Below are 24,616 nucleotides of genomic sequence, written 5' to 3' on the forward strand. Positions count from 1 at the left end.
TATTCTAGAAGCGATGGGTTGAAAACTGAATAATACATTTTTTGATAAGTTGTTAGATAATCTATTGCACTGTATTTTGCCCGTTGTACTTTAAAATAATAACAAATTGTTTTATAAGTTTTGACAAAAACTACTTTATGTACTACGGTGAAATTATGGTATTTAATGTACTTTTATTTGAAAAATTAACAGTCAACCAAATAGTCAACCAATGAGCAAAAAGTAGCCTATCGGATATAAAGTAAGAGTACAAAATTGAGGTGTTCCTTTATTTGTAGATTAGAATGTTTATGTTTTCTATTTTAAATATGGTATGGCACTCGTGTAAAATGCTGCAACAAATTTGTTAATGGAATATTTGCCACAAATGAGAATAATAAAAAAAAAAAAACATTTTGATGCGGTGACAAACATGTTGTGTTATTGAGTATTTTCAGCATATTTGAGCAATTTTAAGGAGACAAACTTTCATTCCTGAAGTGAGAAATGATTTTACCTCTAGCACGTAATATTATTTGCTTCATAAAATACTATAAGGGATAAAAAAAACAAAACGATACTGCTAAAATATTTACCAACGACGTTTTTGTTATTGAATTGTGACTAGTTTTCAAACTTTGCGTTTAAATATATGTAACAAATGGGCAGCTACCATACAACTGACGTAGTTCTACCTTTAATTGTATTAGTTGTGCAAGAGATAACTCATCTAATGCTACAAATTGAGGCACACAGAAGTAAGCACTCGGACTGCCATCTGTGGAGTAAGAGGTAAGATAGCAAATGTTTGAACGGTAACATTAAAGTTAAGTGGCGAGCCCTAGCGGTGGACCTCAGAACCAATTGAAATAATCAGTACACCGCATCCAATGAATGATTTATCTCATGTATCAACAGTTAAGGTCTGAAATTATTTATAATATTTTGTCCGTTTTATCTTTTTTAGAACATGGTTTATAGTGGCGGTCACAGATAAAATAATGTATGCAACTCACACTGATCAGTTGTGTAAGTGGGTGCTACATAGTTGAACTTTGGCACCTACCCGTACCTGTGGAGTCGGTCTTGTACGTTGCTGAGTCGATGCTGAGCTGGCCGCTCTGACCGCCGTGTACCGCGTACTGCTGATCTCTGTTCTGCTGATTCTGCATGTGAGCCACCGACGCTGACTCAGCCAAATTGTTCTTCTCTAACCCTACAGACAGATGCATTACAGATAAGTAAGTAAATAAGTTGCTTATAAATAAATATCAATATACGGGTATTTTTGAATCCCTTTTGCTCCTTCATTAAGATTTCCTTAAGAATGTTCGATAAGACCGTTAAACAATGTTCGATAAAACAATTAAAGAATGTTCGATAAGACCATTAAGGAATGTTCGATAAGACAATTAAAGAATGTTCGATAAGACCATCAAAGAATGTCCAATAATACCATTAAAGAATGTTCGATAATACCATTAAAGAATGTTCGATAAGACAATTAAAGAATGTTCGATAAGACCATTAAAGATTGTTCGATAAGACAATTAAAGAATGTTCGATAAGACCATTAAAGAATGCCAATAAATAATACCATTAAAGAATGTTCGATAAGGCCATTAAAGAATGTACGACAGGACCATAAAAATCTTTAATATTTGTTCTAGATTTGATATTGCCATATAATACTGTAACTGTACGGCAATAAATAAATAATAATTATTATTATTGGATTTTCAATCATAACTACAATGGTGTGGTACATGGTTTACAACGAAATATTGTTTCTAAACACTATGACCCACAGAATGATTTTTAACTATCATTTTACATTCTTAAGACGTTGGGATGAATATTACAAAAAAAATACTCGTGTGTTACTTACTAACAGTTATAAAATTCCATATAAGTAAACATGCACAATTGTATAACTGATAATAGTAATTCATTTCATATTAAAAAAGGCACGATAATATATACTTTTTGCGAAAACAAGAGATAAAAATAGATTTATTTGAATTTTTGTTAGTTGTAGCATAGTTCGTAACAAAAAGGAAGTCTCAAAATTATGATTTCCAATAGAAAATTAAATGATATGAAGAACAGAATAAAATAATGGGATACAATTAAAAAAAAAATTCATACGTATCAAAATGAGTATATTTTGTAGTGGTCCCGATGCGATTTCTGATGAAAAGTAAGAATAAACGGTGAAAAAAACCAATAACACTCGGCGTTCTTACTTCGTTTCCTGACGTAGAACCACGCGGAGGCAGTGAGTGAGATAATGGCAAGAAGAAGGAAGACGCAGGCAGTGATCTTGAGATTCGTGTACAGAGGTGAGTTGCTGCTGACACTTACAGGACTGAGCAGCTCCGGCATGATCGTGGCTGAAACAGAGGTTCTGTTAGTGTTAAACATGGCACCACTTCATACTTATGCCTCTACGCTAAATGTATCTCGAACCTTGAGATAGTAGCGGGTGGCCGGGGCCAGACTACCGATGGAGTGAACAAGCAACAGAGCTAAAGTCGTGTCTTACCTCCATCCGGAGTCAGCGTAGTGAAGTTGTAAGTTGCAACTTTGGAGCCGGCGTTGTTGTGGGCAGTGACCTTGAGATAGTAGCGGGTGGCCGGGGCCAGACTACCGATGGAGTGAACAAGCAACAGAGCTAAAGTCGTGTCTTACCTCCATCCGGAGTCAGCGTAGTGAAGTTGTAAGTTGCAACTTTGGAGCCGGCGTTGTTGTGGGCAGTGACCTTGAGATAGTAGCGGGTGGCCGGGGCCAGACTACCGATGGAGTGAACAGGCAACAGAGCTAAAGTCGTGTCTTACCTCCATCCGGAGTCAGCGTAGTGAAGTTGTAAGTTGTAACTTTGGAGCCGGCGTTGTTGTGGGCAGTGACCTTGAGATAGTAGCGGGTGGCCGGGGCCAGACTACCGATGGAGTGAACAAGCAACAGAGCTAAAGTCGTGTCTTACCTCCATCCGGAGTCAGCGTGGTGAAGTTGTAAGTTGCAACTTTGGAGCCGGCCGTTGTTGTGGGCAGTGACCTTGAGATAGTAGCGGGTGGCCGGGGCCAAACTACCGATGGAGTGAACAGGCAACAGAACTAAAGTCGTGTCTTACCTCCATCCGGAGTCAGCGTGGTGAAGTTGTAAGTTGCAACTTTGGAGCCGGCGTTGTTGTGGGCAGTGACCTTGAGATAGTAGCGGGTGGCCGGGGCCAGACTACCGATGGAGTGAACTCTCTCAGTGGGCTGGACGTGGTTGGAGACGAGAGTCCAGTCGCCTCGGGCCTCCTCGCGATATTCCACGATGAAGTAGAGGATGGGACAGCCTCCATCCCCCCAGGCGTCAAGCCAGACCGTCACCGCCGTGGAGTTCACCGTCAACAGCTGCGAGGCTTTGGGCATCACCGGGGCTACAAAAAAGAGAAAAGAAATAAGTACTCGTACCATCGTGTGATTTCATGAAACCGTAACAAATTTTCTCAAAACGCTCTATTACAATTTATGTTATATTGCAACAACAATATGGAGATTTTTTTCAAAATTTATAAAAAATTAATTGTAGGTTTTTGTGTGTGTTATCAATAATTAAATAACGTAGTTTACTGTAACATTATACTTTTGGTCGAAGTCATAATTTGATAGCGGTTAGTTTTAAATTTGTAAAATTCGGGGTGCCACTCTCATGGAATATTTTAAATTGTAAATATTGTTTTTTGAAAGTCCAACCTTACGACTAGTAATTTTAACATGAAAGTAATGTTTTTGGGCAGTATTACTTTCTTCAATACATTACTAAATGATTTTATTGGAATGTTAACAATTTATACCTTGCCAATGGCTTAAGAAACGACATAAAATACAATTTTAATAAAGGCCTCGTTACAAAATATTGTAATACTGTAAAAATGAAATATAAATTTTAAGGAATAGTCAATACAGATATTCCAAAACTCTCTGATCATGATGAATCTCAAAATGCAATATAGAGCCTATAAACGGAGAAATTTGGTTTGTTACACATTTTGGTACTAGGTAACAAATGCGATTAATCGTTTATATTTATTTTTCTCAACCCCTACTAACTTACTAACTATAATGCAGCAAATTTCAACAATATTCCAATTTGAAACTATCATTTAAGAAAAATTTTTATATGATCTAATATTAAAATTTAAAATATACTCATATTTTCCAGGAATTAAAAATAAAAATTTGTTAAAGATAATGTGTCGAGTAAGCAAAGCAGTGAAAGTTTAAGTTTTTATTTTGATTTAAATTTAGTAGATAATTCACTCTTTCTTAAAAGTTAAAACCTTCTTTATTAGAAAAGAACCCAAGAACATGGACTGCCAAATAAAATTATCGATACTGTTGGGTTATTTCTCACTTCAACATGCAACACATCTTCACGCTCTCTCTATCTCGTAAAACAACTTTAGAGGGAAAGTTAAGGTAGGGGAAGACGCATTGGCAACCTACTCACGTAAATATCACACAAGTTCTTTTAAATTGTAAGTTTTGGGTTAATTTCCAAATTTAACCGTGTTAAGTTAATCTTTGCTTAAAGGTTTTAACAAAACCCTATGTTCTTGAATTAATGAAAAATGCTTTTATTAAAGAGGCGAAGTTAGGGCTATCAAACCCTCTCTACCACTCATCCTCATATTTATACAATGAGTTACAAGTTTTATACAATTGTCGAAAATTTTTAAGTTATTCTTCAAATAGAAAATAAGAAAAATGCTTAACATATACAAAATTAAATTAACTTATAAGTTTGATATGTAAAATGTATAGACTTTATAAAATATAACTCAAGTTATATTTCGTTTTAACAACACTGTGATTGAATTTGAACATAAGATTTTCCAGTAACTATTTCTTAATTTTGTTACATATATTTTGAACATTCGTCAATAAGACCAAGGGACATATGTGTAAGCTCTGTTATACAATATAGATGTGAGACGATGAACATGTTGTATACCTGTGCCCTTGGTGAAGGTATTAACAATATCACAGGGTAGACCTGTGCCGATCTTGTTGTAGGCAGTGATGTAGAGCTGGTAGCGTGTGCCGCACCACAGATTTGTCAAGATGTGAGATTCCGCCTTGGACTCAATGTGGATCTCCTCCCAGTCACCGTGGTCTCGTTTGTAGTTAATCACATAACCTGGACAAGGCACGAATTATAAAACACCTGATCACTTTAAACCCTTACAGAATCTCTAGTAACGTCTGCTGACGTGAAAGATTGTTAAAGAATTTAGACTAGTACCTAGTATCGGTATGTCTCTCTGCACCTTATCCACCCACTTCAGGTGCAGACTGTCAGCTTCTGCACTGACCACTGATAAAGCGGGCGGGTCGGGAGGAACTGAAATTCAAATTCCAAAATTACCAAATTTTAAAAACCTCCAGTCTTTACACAAATTAAGTGCTCCAGGTCATTAACTCTGGGACAATCGTGGTTCACAAACCTCTGACATGGATGGTGTACACGATGTCATCCTTCCCATGAGTGTTCTCCACGTAGCATGTGTAGTTTCCACTATCTGCGTGCTGGATATCCCGGATGTGCAGTGTACCCTCTTTACTTATCTGGAAAGGAAGATTAAAATCTTATTGTTGAAATCTAATACAGTGCAAGTTGGGTTAAAATTCAAAGGAAAAGATTGTCAATTGATCATATTCCTCGACCACAAAGTTACACTCAAAAATACAAATAATTTTAAAGACACTATCAGAATTTATATGATTGTATCCCATTGACATTGCTGGTAAAGGTATTTCAAGAGCAAGATGATTATTACCTGGTATCGACCGTTGGATTGCAACACTTTCCCGTGAAGTTTCCACGTTGACGTGGGTGGAGGAGTTCCAACTCTCTTGCAGACAAGTGTCAGGTTCTGTTTCCATGGCGTGATTATTTGGCGGCTGAACGATATGATCCTTGCTGGAACTAAAGAAAGTGGCAGTTAAGTACCAGATGAGAATAGAGATCCTCCGAAGAGGTGCGTGCTGGAGGTTCTAATCCAAAGTTTCTTCACAATTTCATTGTTGATAAAAATACTTAAGGTAGTATAATTAAAAATTACAAACGTTTTGGAATGTCATTTAACGTAAAATACATGACAGGATTTAGATTCATTTTCATGAGTTATTATAGTAAATTCCGTTACCTTTAGTGGAGGGAGAGATAGTTACGACTCTAGTACTGTCGCCTTCGCCGACTCTGGTGGAGGCTGTCACCCAGAACTGGTAGGTAGCACTCTCCTGCAACCTCACAGTCTCGTGGAGTTCACTGGTCGGACTCAGGATACGTTTGTGAGTTCCTTCCTGTCAACAGTGAAATACACTCAGTGCCTGAATAGCACTTCTATGCTTCATAAAGCACAGCAGTTAAAGCTATGAGTATGCAAGAATGGTAGTAGTATGGAGCCTTACTTCTTTACCATCCTCGACGATACCCATGTAGAAGGTGTACGCCACCAACTCCCCATTTCTAAAGTCCGGTGGCAGCCATGACACTACAATCTTGTTGACTGAGCTCATCGCGACTTTGATGTCCGCCGGAGGAGATGGTACTGAAAAAAGCAAGGGTTTTGATTTGATAGTTTATTTGTACCTTAAGTATAAATTCAGTTAATGATGAAATTGATTTGAAGCTTTTATGTTGTAGAATTTATTGAAAAAACTCCAAAGAAATATAAAAAACAAATACTAATACTACATATATAATGGAGAACTTTAAAATATTAGAAAGTGGAAAGGTTCATAAAAATATCCAATAAAATAAACATTATCTTTTTATTTTATATTATTTTACAAAAGAAAAATCACAATTCTCCAATAATTTTTGTATTTTACCACGAGGCCTTTCGACATCGAAGATGCCATCATCAGGTGTGAATCAACAATTTAAAACAAATATCAGCTGAGTAAAAATTAATATAAAATTTATATGGTTAAAAGTAAAATAAAATAAATATTAGTATAATTATGTATAAAAGTTTTGGTCAAAATAGAATTTAGTTATATTTTAAAGGAATGGTGAATTTTGAATCGGTCCAAAATCATTGTTTAATATTTTATCTTTATGTTTTGTTATGTATAATGTTTCATATGCGTCGAGTTCTTCTTGTTTATGGACTTGTTTTAATAATGTAAAGTTTTTAAAGGTGTAGCTTGTTTCAAATGCATGTTTGGCAATAGCTGATTTGAAAATTTAAAAAACTAATTGGAAATCCAAAAGATAAAATTTTAGATGAAAATAAAAGTGGCATTTACAAAATTAACTTTGAAGATTGTGATAAAATTTATATTGGCCAGACAAAAAGAACCAAAAAAGATTTAAGGAACACGAAAGATATTATAAATATGGAAAAACTGAAAAATGGGAGGAGATTCTAGGATCATCTTTGCACCAACCATTGTCACGTTAGAAGAAGGGAAGATACAAACTTCTAATCCACACGGGTTGAAGGGGGCCAGACAGTGAATAACTCAAAATCTAGACTAACCAACAGTCTCGATACTGAGAAAGCCTCACCCACTCTTACTATGATACGTTTCAGTGAATTACGTTTGTCTAACAAGCCTCTTCTCAACCTAAACCTTGTTTCCTGGTAATTTATCTGAATTTCCAGTTCTTTGGTTTACCAGCTTTTGGGGTACCCATTCAGGTCCTTCAGCACAGTGCCTTCTGTTTTAGCATATACTATTTAAGTGAGCTCTGCTGGAAAGATTCATTTCTAATTTCTAAATTCCAGCAGACGGAGATTTGAGTAAACTCTCAAGTTCCTAGAAGTGAGCACTCACCGTCCTCCTCCGACCGGCAGAAGACTGGTGCGCTTCTGACTCCATCCCCACTCTGTGTGAACGCGAGAACAGCCACGCTGTAGTTCGTATACTTGTGAAGTCCCAGCAGAGTCGTTCTTAAAGCGTTCGTTACTTTCGTCTCCACCTCGTTCTTCTCTGTAACAATCGAACAATTTAAGAACTTGTTTGGGTAATTTTGGTCTTTTAGCCCATTTTTCCTTGAACTAGAATATCGAAATACAAAAATGTGCTTTCTAAAGGTACAAATGGTTCTGTGGCATTTCTAAATATTTTAAGTTAAATTGTTAAAACCACCCACACTTTTCACGGCCAATATTTTCTCTACACGAACAAAGATTCTATGTATTTTAACCTTAAATAAGTCAACAATAACCTCAAACAACAAGCCTTAAACAAATAGTAATAATGTAGACTCGATTTTTTTTATTCCATGGCAAATATTTTTTTTGGGGTTACTTATTGGTTGCCGTTGAAATTACAAATATACGAAAATATTACGTAAATAAAGGAATACAGTAATGATGCTATTTTTAGAACCTAACACCACTTTACATTTCTCTATCGTTGGAGTTTTAATACCACCATTCACCTTTTTCAGCCAATATTTTGTATAAACGAATAAGGATTTATTTATAAATTTGAAGTTTTTTAATGAAATGAGCGGATATAGCAGTGTATAAGGTGGTACACAATATCACCTTTCGTAAGAATTTGAATTTTGTCATTTATTAACATGTGAATTCGCAATTGAAAATTTAGAAATAATAGCACATTTTTTGATTATTTGCGTTTCTAAAATTCTAATCTACTGAAGTATATTTATAAATATATTTCCAACATTCTGAGAAACTGTTATTATTTGAAAGTTCCCGTCAAATGTAAAGTATGAGTAATGAAATGTAATGAATAACCAACCATTTCCATTAATCAAAGAAGTATAGACAATTTAATATATTTTAAATAGTTTGCATGGACAGAGCACTTTGCCAATGGCGTAGTGTACCGTGTACAACGGTTATCGCAAGATAAACGGATTAAAAAACGTTGAGCGTGGCTGCTGCTTGGATGGGTGACCGCTGAACGATCCTGTCCTTGCAAGCAGCCCGCCTGCCCGGCCATTGGTGGTGGTTCGGAAGTCACCTTTAAGCTGTTGGTCCCCAGGTTAAGTGTTAGAGAGGGCTCCTTAGCCCTAACTTCGCCTGGTAAAATAAGACATTACTTTATACCGTGGACAAAATTCTTCTGGGGCTCTTTTATTGTCAGTTTCCAAACAAAAATCTTTAAACCCTCAAACTCAGTTATCACGCATAGTGATTAAAATGGTATTTTTTCTATATTCGGCGGTCTAGAGAGGCAGAATAAGGTCTTCGGGTATTTGAAAGTTCCAGGCTTGCGTAGAGTTGTGAGCCAAATGTACCTCTCACCACTTGAAAGGGTAACTGGATCATTTGTATTGTAAACTATAAAAACATAAACACGTGTGGCATTAGAGAATTGTTGTTTGTTTATTCCGTTATGAACCTCTCTAACACACAAGGTTACGCTTCCAATGAGGTTGAGAGCCGTTGGTCCCTAGGTTAAGTGTTAGAGAGGGCTTCTTAGCCATAACTTCGTCTGGTAAAATAAGACATCTTTACTGTACAGAGTTCAGAGTACTTACCATACCAATCTTCTGCAGGCTGATAAGAAACTTTGTAGCCCTGGACCAGACCGTTCCTCCCCTCTGCTGGAGGAGGTTCCCACCACACCTGGAGGCTCTGTGACGTCAGAGCTGAGCACGAAACTTGCTCCGGGGGCATCGTTGGTACTGGGGAGGGAACATGTGATTGTTAGCTTATAATGGAATTATTAAGCAATCCCTGTGCTATGTAGGAAATAATAATAAGTATGTACAGATTTTGTAAGTCATTAATAAACTGCATGCATATTGTTAAATGAACTATCAGTATTTCAATATCAAATTTTGAATGTTAATATTGTGCATATAAAATTGAGATAAATGTACATTAGGTATGTTTTATGTGAGAAAAACAAGAATGGTCTGTTGTTTTCACCCAATTGTAAAGAGTGAAACATAAAACAATTGGTCTTCCGAAGATGATTTCTTCATTTCTGTTACACCAAATTGGCTGAAACTTTAAGTCAACTTTCAATAATTTTCACCGTTTCGTATTCGAAAATAATATTTGCGCATAGAATGTAGTGAAATAACACAAGTTTAAATCACCAACCACAAATTTCAAAATTTTTGTGCATGGGACTTTTAGACACTTGAAGAAGAGCGTAGATTTTAATTCTCAAAAAGGAGTGTTCTATTTTTGAAAGATATAACGATAGCTAAAGTCCGAAATCCTGTTATTCTTCCAACCTAAAATGGTAATTCAACCATATAAATGCATGTATTATAAGTACTTTAGGGCTAGTACAGCAGTTGTAGAACAACTTACCTCCCTCCAAAGTACGCACGGTGACAGGTGGGCTAGCGGGCCCAGCACCCCTGCTGTTGAAGGGCTGCACGGTGATCGTGTATGTGGTAAACATCCCTAACCCTTGTAGTAACGTCTCGCCACCATACTGGGCGCCCACTTCCACTGTCTTCACGTTGGCCGTGGGTTGGGCGCCTGCCGTGGGCGCAGTGGCCGAGCTGGCCGCAGTTCCTGCAGGATCGGGCGCCTCCGAGTAGCTGACGTAGTAACCCTGCAGGTTGCCGTTCCATAGCTCCCGATCTGGAGGGTTCCACGAAAGGAAGATCTCGGTGGAACTCTTCGCCTTGGCACGGACATCGTGGGGAGGTCCGCTCGGCACTGGGGATTGAACGAAAGACATGATGAGCCTCAGCAGCTACGAACCGATATACTTCTTGTGTGTGAACTTTGTGATCTATCGTGACTACATACTTACAATACATTATTGCTTTCTTCGTAGTTTGAAAGTGTACCTAAATATATAAGTACTGTAATTTCATTGAAATCTCCATACAATCCTATAAAGATTCTGTTTTCCACTCTTCCACAAAATTAGACATCAAGTTTGCAAAACATAGACGAAAAAAATTGAAATACGCATACCTTAACATTACAATAAAATGGATAATAGTATATGGGCGACAAATAAAAAAGGATTATTGTGGCTATATAAAGGAGGTCTTTGAATGATATTTTATTACTTATACATAACATTGAAATTATAATAGAACTTAGAACTCGTAAAACAAAATTTTAATAAAGATGAAAATTATAGTCAGTAAGTAATTTCACACTACCCACTACGAATTCCTTTTCCAAGAATTATTATAGTACTCTTAGCAACTAAAGGCGCACAGAAGCTCCTTAAGTATGAGGAATCAAGTGAGATATTCAAAACTGACCTTCTTCCTGTGTGGTGACCTGGATGACCTCACTAGGGTCGCTGGAGCCAAGACGATTTTCGGCCAGGATCCGGAAATGGTAAGATTGCGCAGGGGCGAGGTTTTGAACAGTGGCCGAGGTCTGGGAACCAGGAACAACAACCTTTGCAGGTTGCACTGGCCACATGTCTGTACAAAAAGTCATGTGGTATATTTAACTATACAGTTTGTTTCGTCTTTAGTTATTAAATACATTTAAGCACTTCAATACTAATATATGACACACTGATCTCTCTCTCTCTCTCTCTCTCTCTCTCTATATATATATATATATATATATATATATATATATATATATAAATGAATGTTTGTCTGTATGTCCTTTATAGACTCAAAAACTATTTGACCGATCATTATGAAAATGTTTATTAATATTTATTTTTCCACGTAGAAGGTTTATATGCTATGCCCATTGATGTAACTCACCACCAGGTGGCGCTGCAAAATATAAAAGTTATCAAAGCGTCTGCACATTATAAACTGCAATTACGAAACAGTTGCATATATTAAATAGCCAAACATTATTTGAAGGCGCTACATTTTGATGTTTATTTGTCTTTAAAATAGATTTCTGGTTAAACTTAAAGCTTGATTGTTAGATCACTCAAGTACATGTACGTGTACAGTGCTTATAGACATATACTTTTGACAGATTTTTTTATCGTGGCAATAAGGCAAACTCTACATCGGCGTTGGATATATAATTTACTTGAACTAGAAATGTTCATACACGGGCAGAGCTCACGAAAAGCTTGCGAAGTCGTGGGAAACAGCTAGTTTGTATATATAGACGCCTTACAAACTACGATATGTGTCTTTAACCCTTTTAGTACCAGCGCACAATCCTCCTCTGTTGAGCATGTATTGCTATTAAGGGACATGACATGAAAGGCCATGAAATAATGTTCCATGAAATATATATATATATATATATATATAGGTAAAACTTTATGTTTGTTGTATATATATAAATTTATACCCTTTTATACAGGAAAAATCTTCCTTTACCCTTTCCCACCCTAATATCTCTCTAATTTCGATTCACTGAGAGCTCAGTGCGATGCGCCAAGGTTTTTGTAGATGGAGGACGGTCTTGATTAGGTCTATAGTATGGCGTAAGGTCTATTGTTACTAGTAACTAATTTACAGATATAAATAATGTAGCAGAAAGTAATACTGACCAGAAACAAGTTTGTACTGGACCACGTAGCTGGTAACGGGGCTGTTTCCGGCATAGGGGTGTGTCCACGACAGCTGCAACGACCTACTTTGTTGATCGTTTACTCGAATGTTCTTCGGCATTTCCGGCACCTCTGTAAATAAAATGAGTTAGTGTTTGTTTAACAAGTTATTTTCGATACCTGAAGTGGTGGCGCTGTCCAGTAGTTCGGTTATTTGAAGGATGGACTTTCAAGGATTGGCTTCAAAGACGCCTGTACAGGCGGCCATCTTGATTGTAGACAATTTTAAACCTCACGCAGTTTTACGACCTCCTTTTTAGTCGTAGAATAATGTGAGACGTCTAATTTTAAAGTTGTGACTTTTTGTTGTTTTAGGACAAGGGGCTGAGAAATGGTCTTAATTCTAAAATGATTAGAAGATAGCACTGCTTCTTCTGTCAAGATCCACGAGGAAGGATTTTTGGGCATTAATCTCAGTCATGTCTCTTTGGAAGAAGGGGAAGCCAGCTCTGTACCAACCTCTCCAGTCGAAGGAGTTAGGAGGTGACACGCCCTTATGTCTACGCTAGCAATAGCCCTTAATACTTTGTAACCCCATCAAATCCAACAGTCTTCACCCCCAGTAGACTAGACCTATCGAATTACCCATGCACCACAGAATCTCGACATTTGCAGTTAGTGATGTGCCGATCCTGGATACCCATAATGTTGCTCAAATTTAAATGCCACTTTGGTTTTGGCTGTACCCAGTGGGTTCAACTTGAAAGTACAAACCAGCTAAAAGTGAACCCAACAGGGGATAAAGGTATAACTAATATGCATCTAAATGCTTTTTAAAATTTACGACATTTTATTTCCTATTCACAATAATCTGAAACATTTTCTGTTCTTCTTCATTAAAATAATAAAATGGATACACTTAAAAATAAATAAAAAAGGTTTTATGCGTATTAATTACATATTTAAATTGGGACAACTTCTTCAATGGTAAAATGAGAAATAATGGCGTAAATGTGCATGGCTAAAATTGTTCTTATGGAGGAAAAATAAGGTCATTTCACTACAGCTGGATTTTATGACTGTACTGCTAGTGAAATTATTTCATGAAGCCTACCGCAATGATTAAAGCCCAATATTTTCGTTTTCACACAGTGCAGTAAAGTAATAGATGACGTAAATTACTCTACTATGTATTATATGAGCAACCTTCTCTAACTGTTGGCTTCCAACAAGGATCGGTCTGCTAAGACAATAAAATAGACATATTAAATTAAATAATTAAATAAAGAAAGAAAGTACGCAAAACGTGCTGTACAAACAAGGGCTGAGGTTAGCGGCAGACTCAATAACGACGAGCGGACCCAATTAGCGCGACGTGTTTATGAGGAGCTCTTCAGCATCGTAAAGAGACGCTTTGTTGATGTAATCAGCTGATTTGTGTGAACCTAGCAACGTTCACGGGCTGAGGTTAGCGGCAGACTCAATAACGACGAGCGGAACCAATTAGCGCGACGTGTTTATGAGGAGCTCTTCAGCGTCGTGAAGAGACGCTTTGTTGATGTAATCAGCTGATTTGTGTGAACCTAGCAACGTTCACGGGCTGAGGTTAGCGGCAGACTCAATAACGACGAGCGGAACCAATTAGCGCGACGTGTTTATGAGGAGCTCTTCAGCGTCGTGAAGAGACGCTTTGTTGATGTAATCAGCTGATTTGTGTGAACATAGCAACGTTCATGGGCTGAGGTTAGCGGCAGACTCAATAACGACGAGCGGAACCAATTAGCGCGACGTGTTTATGAGGAGCTCTTCAGCGTCGTGAAGAGACGCTTTGTTGATTGTAATCAGCTGATTTGTGTGAACCTAGCAACGTTCACGAGCTGAGTCGCGGTGATAAAATTAGTCGGTTATGAGCGCCGAAACTGTTGACATTTCCAGGCGCGCTTGATTAATTCGGTCAGGTTTCACCGCTTATTAGGAGACTTTTGTGTAACAAGTGGGTGGGGGTGGGAACCGCACCAACTCGCGTGTCATCCACCTTGATTGCGTCAAATGGCGCGGTTTATACGGGCATTGGTTGTGTCACAGGATCGTAAAAAATTATGTAACAGCTGCAATCAAAGTTTATACATTTTTTTCGAAAATTAATATGGTTCGCAGACAGAGTGCTGATGGAAGAGTGCATTATTCCAAACTATAATACCAATGTTTGAAATGTAGCCTCGAAAAGTGTTTGATATAAAATATACAATAATAAACCTTTTAACACTTTTCTTAGAATTTGTTTGTACAATGTACATTTCGAACTCAACAAATTCATTATCAGGTACTTGTAGCTTAAGGTAAAATGGTTATAGGGTAAAATAAGGTAATAGGTTAATTTACATTAACGTACAAGTTGATGAATCCGTCGAGTTTGAAATATGCATTGCACAAATAAATTCTATAAAAAGTGTTAAAAGGTTTATTATTGTATATTTATATTGATACTACCAAGTTGGACCCTTTGTTGGGTGGTTGAACAAAATCAGTTGTTCGAAATAATTAAATGAATTATTTAACACTCCACCAGCGGTTTGTTAAAGGTAGAACCCAGTAAATACAACAGCAATTCAGCCCGATGTTGTATTGTACTCATAGATAACCTGTACAATGTTATTAATAATTGCACATCAAAAGTGAGCCCTCGTACACTCTCTGTATTGTGACAGGCGATACTGTGGTATACCCTGGCTGCCGTGAAAACAACTTACTTTCATTGCTCCATTGGTTGGGTAGAGAGCGATGTTAAGCAGACCTCTTCCGTTCGGGTTAATTCCTAGAATCGTAACTATTGTCCGCTTGCTAAGTTTAGCGTTGCTGACGGTTGAAGTGGAATGAAGGAAATGGAAGAATGAGGAATGAAACACCATCGTTTGGCATGACACTTCTTTAACTACTAATGGAGAGAGCGGTTGTTTTTCTTGAAAGCTGGCGAAATATGATGGAAGGAAGCCGAACACGTGACGCGGTATTGTGGAGCACCCTAGCGTCAGCCTTCACAACTATCTGAACTAAAGAACGTGTACTGATCTATATAATCGAGAGGTCACTTATTTAATTCCCAAAGAGGATAATACAAATATACAAATGGATTTAAATCAGTTTTCCTCAAAATGTTTGGTACAACAAATTTAAAACACCCCCGCTTGCATTTATATCCTAAAAGAAAACCATTACTATATTTTTTTCTAAAAAGTTACAGAACAAGTTGGTGGAATTTGAAGGAAATAGGTCGAAAAATATATACATAAAATGCTAGCCACAAAGTTGATAGCCGATTTAAATTTCCAGATGAAAATTTACAAATAACAAAATCTTATATGAAATTTAGCAAGTCCTTAGCTAGTAGCTTCTTCACAAATATTGTTCTTTTTCGCTCACACAATTATTTCAAACCTGACTAAATTTGTATTCTCTCAGCTGAAGAATATTTTGATATACTACGTGTATTTGTTATTCTGTTTCTCATTGATTATTGCTCACTACCTTCAGCTTAGCAATCGGGCAATGCAGATATCAGCAGGTTCCTAAGATCACTTTGAACATCAGAACGGTTTCAAAAAGTTCAAAAATGGGTTCATAAGAGGTGTGGACTCCAAATATTCGGTATTAAAAGACCTAGATTCAATCCCATGGAGGCTTTAAAGGTTTTGTGGTAATTACATTTAGACAAAAGTAACTATTTTATGAATTATACCTCACACACTGACCAAAATTTGAAATAGTAACAAAGAATCTACTTTACGAAAGTGTACCATAAATTACACTAATCAACTGCCCGCATGCAATTCATCCCAAACTGTGCACGAGGTGTCTTCTCCCAAGGAAGCTATTGCAGCTGATATTTTGTCCATCAGTATCAGGGGCTAAGGGGTGAGCATGAAGATGTTCTTGACGTATCCCCACAGGAAACATTTACACGGATCAAAGTCCAGTGAAAGAGCGTAGAACCTCATCTTGAGGCGATCCTGTGAACCCTATCCAACTGTCAGGCGTAGGCGTCATACTGCTACAGACTGCCGTACACTTGAGGACAGTGGTAATAAAGATATCTAATGTATATTTTCTGAGACTCTAGACAACAAATACTACAACTAGCGCTGTTTAAACTTAAAAGCGGGCCATTATTTTTCAAACACCCTTCATGACTATTACAAAATGAGCAGGTGTTTTGGTAATGCTACAGTATACATGTAAGATGTGAGGTAACATGTGATGTTACCTTGCACGATGAGTTGGATGGTCATCTCGTCTTGCCCGTAAGCGTTGCTAGCTATGCACGTGAGAAGTCCGGTGTCGTGACGGTAAGCCTGGGCGATCCCTAGCTCCGACATGAACCCATCGTCTAGCACCTGCTCTCGTATTGAATACCTGAAAAATTTGATCCCTCCATAGAAACATCTTTAAGTAATACCGTGATAAAATAGTAAAACATCGGAAATTAGTAAATTGGGTTAAATCATACTTTATTTCCATTTTAGGCTTTATAGGATGTTCCAAAAGCTTTACTTTTGAACTTTATGGAAATTTTATAAATCTCCTTTATATTTATGAATTCTATTAAGGATTTTTGATGGATTTAAAATTTGAAGGATGAAGGATGGGAGAGGTGGGTTCCTTAAAATCGTTTAATGGGTTAATTTATGGTCTTGATGAAACTCAACCAGTGACGACCCTAAATAAACCAATGTCTGTCTACTTTGTCCAAAGTAGTTAGTCTGCAAGGGGATTTGAATAGAGGTAAACTTCTACTTTAAACTGGACACGATTTTTGATAAAGTCAGCTTTGAAACCTCAAATGTTCGCCATACATAAAGTACGTAAATACGACACTGGCTTCAATATAAAACGAATATTTTGATAATAGTTTAAACAATATCCTTAAATAAAGTACTTTTAGTTGAAAAACAGCAACAACCAAAGCTTACAGCTGGTGATGTATAACAAAAAATTCCACACGAAAGAGGAAAATAGAAGTAACGTTAATAAAAAAAGGGTGATATTGAGAAGGGAGTGACAAGTTCCCAAGTTAGGTTCAGGATATAACAATGAGACTCTTTGTTGCTGATAAGAGACAACGATTCACTTAGGCTAAGCATTTCTTATATATATATGGATCAAGAAAGTGAATTTACTATGGTATTAAGAAAACTTCAACAAATATTTACGTACAGTGGGTATCATTCGTGGACGTTAGTATGGTGAGAATGTTTTATTAGCTTGGATTAATAATTATTCAATATTTCTAGAATATCGAGTGTTGAGAGGATGTGAAGTCACAGGAACTGGATAAAAACATGCTTTTTAATAAGAAGATTTCTATAAAGAATTTAAGAGTTTCTTAATATAAAAAATAAATGGGATATGTCTTGTTGTTTAAACTGGAATTAAAAATCTATTTTTGGACAATATGTAGAAAATAGGTTTATAGGCTGAACCCCAGACATTTTTCAAAATACCAAAATCGTCGAGAATAGGAACAATTGTTCACATTATTTTCCTTTCTCCCCTTAATACAACAGTTATTAATATGTTGCGTTATATGAAAATATTAAAATTGTAGCGAGACAAAGTTTTACTGACCTTGCATCCAAGTCTTCAGATAATCTCTGGCCACCTGACTTCCAAATGATTTCCAGCGGGTTGTCTCCTTGGGCGGTACACTGCAGGTGTGCTTGATCTCCCTTTTCTACCTGAACTTGTTTTGATTTCTGAATGAAGTGGGCCGGAGCTGGAAAGAGAATAAGTAATTGTAAATGCAGGATTATTTAAAAATATTGGAAAGATTATAATATTAAAACAGTTATCGGACTAAGACTAGAGATTTTGAAGATGGCTGATTCTTAAAATCTAGAAAAGATAGCTCCATTTTAAGTTTTGTGATGTTGAACTCTTACGACAGCTACTCAAGATGGAAGTTATGTTTTTAAGAACGTATACTATAGAGTTCAATATGACAGCTCAATAATGGTGAACAACTGGAAATTACGTACCGTTGACCTTGAGGAAGATGACCTTGCTAACACCGGTGCCGATTTCGTTCTTAGCCTCACACAAGTAGTGGCCCTCGCTGTCCTTATTGATGTGCTGGAACTCCAGAGAACCGTTGCTATAGTAGTTGACATTGACGCTGCCGTAGTCGTAGTGGATGTCCTTGTACTCTCCTGGGTGCTCTCCTGCAAGATTATCCTGTTTAGTGTTGTTTAGTGTGAGGTAGATATGGCAACACTGGAAAGCAATGACGAGAGTCCGTCTGTCTGTCTGCACGTGTACGTCCTAAGGAAGTTCTTTTAACGTCACAATCTTTAATTTTTCTCTTACAACAATAACCAATGGCGCAGTGTAGTGGGTACTCCGGTTATCGCAAGATAACCAGATCAAGCAACGTCGAGCGTGGCTGCCGCTTGGATGAGTGACCGCTGAGCGATCCTGTCCTTGCAAGCAGCCCGCCTACCCGGGTATTGGATGTGGTTCGGAAGTCACCTTTAAGCCGTTGGGCTCCAGGACATATTTACTTTTTTTAATACTAAAATATTTATTAACCTTTATAATATGTATTAAAACTAACTCAGATCAGACAGTTTTAGTATTGTATTTGCTAACATAAAAATTATTCCTTACAATTGCCGCTATTTTTAGAATTTGGTTATATACTAGTATTTTATACATTTCAAAAAACAAAATTTTAAAATATTCATGATTATGAGAAAATCCTATTTAATATCATGATTTTTTATATAGCGTTGATTAAATTTTGAAGAAAAAGTGTAGTTTTCAGAAAAAGTATATCTTTGAGTAATGATCAGACCGGATACATGTGGCAGGCGGGGCGATAACGCTAGCCAGCAGTGTTGCCAACTTGTACAAACCTCACATGAAAAGTTACGACACACGGAGTGTAGTTTGACTAAATGGTTCAGTTTTCTTGTGTAGTAAAGTGGAACTAAAGCAATATTACTTGAGTTGCTCTCGAGCTAGAAGTTCACTAACTACTTATTCATTATTCAGAGGCAGGCAACAAGAGAAAACTCACCGACAGCTTTCTTCCAGTGGATGGTCGGAAGAGGATATCCGTCCGCCTGGCAGTGCAGCATCACGTCCTGCCCAGAGGCCACGTTGGCATCCGTTGGTTCCACGGTCCAGTGAGGGGGCACTGTAATAAAAATATATACTTAATTTGATTTTTTAGAGAGCAGTGATAGACTCTTATACACGGTGTCCTGTAACACTCTGGACAAAGGTATACCACGTTATTGCTCAGGTCAAGACAAACACATTTCATCTTATGAACATGTGTCCCCGATGCTTAGTTTCCCATCTGCTGTCTGTATGTGTTTGTTTATAAATAATTAATATCTTAAAGAGTAATAAATTAAATTACACCGAATTCGACTCAAATGTTTTTGATTACAAGGGCAGTTACTGAAAAAAATACAATGAAATTATCATTAGAACTTTTAAACTTTGAATATCTTATAAACTAGCAAATTTTTCTAAAAAGGTGCAAGAATAAGACTTGTCTGCCATTTTGAAATGTGGTAAGGCGTTTTATTTCCATAAGTTGGAGGGGTTTTGAAGAAAACCATAAAAAAGGATAAAAAACGGAAGTCAGATTTATTTGTACATAGAACGTTCATAATTTGAGCTCAATATATTAAATATTGGTATGTTGTAACACTTGGTATGTATGCATACGATTGGTATAGAGGGGAACGATTCCACTTTATTGCCGACCCTATCAGAACACGACAATAACGCACAGAAACACGAATGCTGTGATGGAATTCCAGTTATCGACTTTTATCGAGTCACGGGGTTTATACGGAAAGTAATCACGTCGGCAAATAACAGACTCAATATCAACAGTTGTTCGAATCGGGGTCGTAACGCGGAGAAAATGAAATGTCCCGAGTTTCACAGCCCGATAGTAAACGTTCTTGTCTTCCCAATAAACTGGCCAACAGAGTAAAGTGTCCCTGTGCGAGTAATTGGAGGGAAAACATGTTTTACATTTCCCTCTCTGTGCGAGTAGCGAGTACTATAAACATACAAATGTTCGACTCGGGATCGTAACGCGGAGAAAATGAAATGTCCCGAGTTTCAAAGCCCAATAGTAATGTTCTTGTCTTCCCAATAAACTGGCCAACAGAGTAAAGTGTCCCTGTGCGAGTAATTGGAGGGAAAACATGTTTTACATTTCCCTCTCTGTGCGAGTAGCGAGTATTATGAACGTACATATGTTCGACTCGGGATTGTAACGCGGAGAAAATGAAATGTCCCGAGTTTCAAAGCCCAATAGTAATGTTCTTGTCTTCCCAATAAACTGGCCAACAGAGTCAAGTGTCCCTGTGCGAGTAATTGGAGGGAAAACATGTTTTACATTTCCCTCTCTGTGCGAGTAGCGAGTATTATGAACGTACATATGTTCGAACCGGGGTCGTAACGCGAAGAAAATGAAATGTCCCGAGTTTCAAAGCCCAATAGTAATGTTCTTGTCTTCCCAATAAACTGGCCAACAGAGTAAAGTGTCCCTGTGCGAGTAATTGGAGGTAAAACATGTTTTACATTTCCCTCTTTATGCTAGTAGCGAGTACTATGAACATGAACATGTTCGAATCGTGGTCGTAACGAGGAGAAAATGAAATGTCCCGAGTTTCAAAGCCCGATAGTAATGTTCTTGTCTTCCCAATAAACTGGTCAACGGGGTAAAGTATTCCTGCGCGAGTAATTGGAGGGAAAACATGTTTTACATTTCCCTCTCTGTGCGAGTAGCGAGTACTATAAACATAAAACCGTAGGGAAAGGGAGAGAACCTGCGGCTATTCACTGTCGGTCGTTACTGTCCCTCCGTACCCACTCCAGAACTCTTGTCCGCCCTTTGAAACTCGCCCTCAAACACGACAGTTTGTTACACAAGCCTCACAGGAAGCTGTATTTGTCCGCTAAACATTCAATTTAACTCAAAAGCGACACGCGGTTTATTTGGAAAATTCACTATCCGAAAGAACTGTAATTAAAATTACACTTTTTAAAAGGTTTTGTGTTTACACTTTTCCATATACTTGGAGGTTTCAGTTCAATGTTACGTGTTCTGGTGAAAAGGGACAAAGTGAATACTCTGAAAAGAAGCATTTTTAATGGAAGTGTAATATTTTACGGTGTTAAATTAAAACATGTTTATTACTATAATGTGTAAGATGCTTCAGACGTGTCTTTAAAGAACGCTAATTTATTCCCACACATAGTTTATTCTGAAATAATTTACGTAACAATAATTACTTTTTTATTTTATACAAACATTGTATAACAATAAAGTGTTGATAATAAATTAAAGTTCAACTAGTCAGTTCTAGTTAGTTCAAGATTTAAATATAATACAAAATCAAATTATAACAAGTAAAATAAGTCTAAATTAAAAATTTTAAATCTATTTTTAATATCTTATAAATACATTGATCCATGGTTGTTACTGATCCTTAAATCCATCCACAGGTAAAATGCGTTCTAATTAAAAATTAGTAGAGAATTATTATTCAGAAAATTCAGTACGTATAGGTTTTGAACGTGCTTATTTTATATTAGAACGATCGATAAGCACATTTAAATGTAATGTTATGATATTTCATCCTTGAATTAGATTACCTTGAACAAAATAGAACTGTTATAAATATAAATACTTGGAAGTGATAGCAGTATGATCATTTTACAGGAATAGATTTAGTCTCTTTGGAAATGAAATGTAGATTTGATACATTTCGTATTTTTAATCTATCGCATTGTTCTTATTTTCTGGAAGAATGTCGTATAATAAGTTCAAGCAATATTTATCTTCTTTTTAATATTTATTGAATTTTGAAAATAAATAATATGGTAATCCAACTGAGCTAGTCAAGTAACTAAATAAAGTTTTGTGCTACCAAACCGGCTTCCAATACAGTGTTTTCTTGCAATACAGGATAAACTTCACCCTTGATAAGCATGGGCGAAAGAAAATATTTTCGTTCTGAAGCGAATGAAAACACAATGGCTTTAGTCAAGATATAAGTAAATAATTTTAAAATGTACAACAATACGGTATTGTACAGCATTTTGGTACTTACTGTTACTGTGGAAATAAATACTACTGGAAAGAAATATACACTTCTAAACACGCCTTGGTTTTCCTTTAGCTGTAATTTCACTTAAGTTTTTGGTATTATAAACTTAGTCTATGACAGGAATCTTTAAATAAAATTGATTACCTCTAATGATTGCCATTGATTATTGACTTAATTAATGATACTTGTTAAGGTGCAATCAATCATAGCCATTAACAAAGCCTAGCACCTCGCACTCATTACGCAAATAATTAATTTCTATTCGCTAACGACAGTTGTTTACTATAATATGTTGGTGTCTAACGTTCATAACTGAAAATGACAGAGATTCTCTCTGAGCAGCCATGAGAAATTAGTCGTGACTAGCAAGTATTATTAATTATACCTATTACTTTTAATACTCACCGTTAACGGTAACAGGTACGGTGAATTTCTCCGTGCCAGCGACGTTGGAAGCGATACAAGTATAGTTCCCTGTATGAGCTGCGGTGACCCTTTCGATCACCAAGGAAGAAGAATACTCGTCCACTCTCCTAGTCGAGGCTCCCAATCCAAGCTCCCTCATGCCGCCGTCCCTCTCCCACCGGAAGTTGATGGGAAGATCGCCCTCCAAGATCTGGCAGGAGATCGCAGCCCTCATGCCTTCACGCAGCAGATTCGTCATTGACTGGATCGGCATGATCTTCGGTGGAACTGCAATTAAGGACTTTCATCATGAAGAGGAATTTTATGATCTTCATAGAGATCCTTTTGCCATTTTGTTCAGAAACCCTGAGGACAATAAGACTGTAATGGTTACTTCCACCGTACTCACCTATAACCTGAACCTCAACATCCCTCCTGGCAGAGTTCCTCTGCCTGTTCTGAGCCTGGCACGTGTACGTTCCAGCGTCAGCGTGCCTCTGAGCCTGCTCCACCACCAGCGTGCCGTTAGCGTACACCCGCTGCCGCCTGTTTACTGGCAGAACATTTCCGTCTGCAACAGGCAACATTTATGCTTACTTAATAGACAGACAGTGATGTTCTCGTAATACCTGTTTTCCCAACGTTAACAGCAATCACAGCCATTTTCAGAATTAAATTCAAAACTTCTAATTAGCTCCATTATAGAAAACACAAATATTACATAACTTTCTTTGTTTTTCTTTCGTGAAATCATTCCATGTACTATAAAAGCGAGGCTTTACTCTGAACGTAACAGGAATACGAGACTAGTTGAAGGTGGTAAGATCGTCATTTGGCTAAGAAAAGCTTCTTAATTTCAAAAACAAATTTTTAGTCAAAATCCATTTTTACACTCTTAACGAAGATGTGTAAGCTTTCTAAAGCATTATTTACTACAATTTTATAATGAAGGCTAAAGACTAAATGAAACTGTTACTACCTACAGTATGTATAAGAAAAATCACTGGAGGGAATATCTATTTTTAATTCATAAATGATGCAATTTTTCTAATATTTTATTAAAAACATGTTAATTTATAAAATTACATTTCATAAAAAACGTAGTTTAATCAAGCTGTAAACTATTCAAAACATATAACATCCTAATCTCATATACGTTGTGCATTATGTAAAATTATTATTTTTATCAACAGTTGTCCTTTTCTAGATATGGTTACACAATTGCCAAAAAGTCCTACTTTAAATACATATAATTATTTATGGAGAGACTAAAAAGAATGTTTTCTTTCTTCAGGAATGTTGTTTAAAGAACTATGATTACAAAATAAAAGAGATCAAACAAATTGAATGCACTCTTAGCGCAGTAAGTACAAATATTCCCATATTGTATCACAAATACATTATTGACGAACTGAACTATGGAGCAAATACTGCACTTCTTTACAAATTTATTTTTCTTCTATGAAATGTATCATTAAATTAACTAATTAAAGGGAAGTTGCCGAGATTAAATGCTAGTAATAAGCGCACAACTAGTGATTACTGAAGGCAGACTGTAATTAGATGAATTGCTAATTAGATATTTCATGCTTTTAAAATCGAACTGTTTAGTTCAATGATTAATTTATGAACTTCATTCATAAACCACACGTG

The 24,616-nt window shown here is 36.7% G+C and overlaps 1 protein-coding gene across 5 annotated transcripts in view; it reads right to left on the reverse strand.

Moving 5' to 3' along the window:
• The window catches only part of LOC124355306 (Down syndrome cell adhesion molecule-like protein Dscam2), a 92,694-nt gene that overhangs the window by 10,780 nt on the left and 57,298 nt on the right, over positions 1-24,616 (reverse strand). For 3 of the 5 annotated variants that reach the window (XM_046806398.1, XM_046806396.1, XM_046806394.1), the window contains exons 14-33: positions 23,373-23,534; positions 22,964-23,251; positions 19,495-19,614; positions 18,455-18,637; positions 18,045-18,192; positions 16,684-16,832; positions 12,423-12,554; positions 11,203-11,370; positions 10,283-10,639; positions 9,496-9,642; positions 7,815-7,970; positions 6,441-6,580; positions 6,176-6,332; positions 5,807-5,955; positions 5,474-5,594; positions 5,272-5,370; positions 4,981-5,166; positions 3,110-3,403; positions 2,226-2,372; positions 1,052-1,195 (exon numbers count right to left, since the gene is read on the reverse strand). In XM_046806398.1, the coding sequence (XP_046662354.1) occupies positions 1,052-1,195; positions 2,226-2,372; positions 3,110-3,403; positions 4,981-5,166; positions 5,272-5,370; positions 5,474-5,594; positions 5,807-5,955; positions 6,176-6,332; positions 6,441-6,580; positions 7,815-7,970; positions 9,496-9,642; positions 10,283-10,639; positions 11,203-11,370; positions 12,423-12,554; positions 16,684-16,832; positions 18,045-18,192; positions 18,455-18,637; positions 19,495-19,614; positions 22,964-23,251; positions 23,373-23,534 (3,447 nt within the window). Of the gene's footprint in view, positions 1-1,045; positions 1,196-2,225; positions 2,373-3,109; positions 3,404-4,980; positions 5,167-5,271; positions 5,371-5,473; positions 5,595-5,806; positions 5,956-6,175; positions 6,333-6,440; positions 6,581-7,814; positions 7,971-9,495; positions 9,643-10,282; positions 10,640-11,202; positions 11,371-12,422; positions 12,555-16,683; positions 16,833-18,044; positions 18,193-18,454; positions 18,638-19,494; positions 19,615-22,963; positions 23,252-23,372; positions 23,535-24,616 lie in introns of all 5 variants that reach the window. The other 2 variants (XM_046806395.1, XM_046806393.1) reach the window with 1 other exon arrangement.

Source organism: Homalodisca vitripennis, chromosome 2, assembly GCF_021130785.1.
Source record: "Homalodisca vitripennis isolate AUS2020 chromosome 2, UT_GWSS_2.1, whole genome shotgun sequence".
Classification (NCBI taxonomy): Eukaryota; Metazoa; Arthropoda; class Insecta; order Hemiptera; family Cicadellidae; genus Homalodisca; species Homalodisca vitripennis.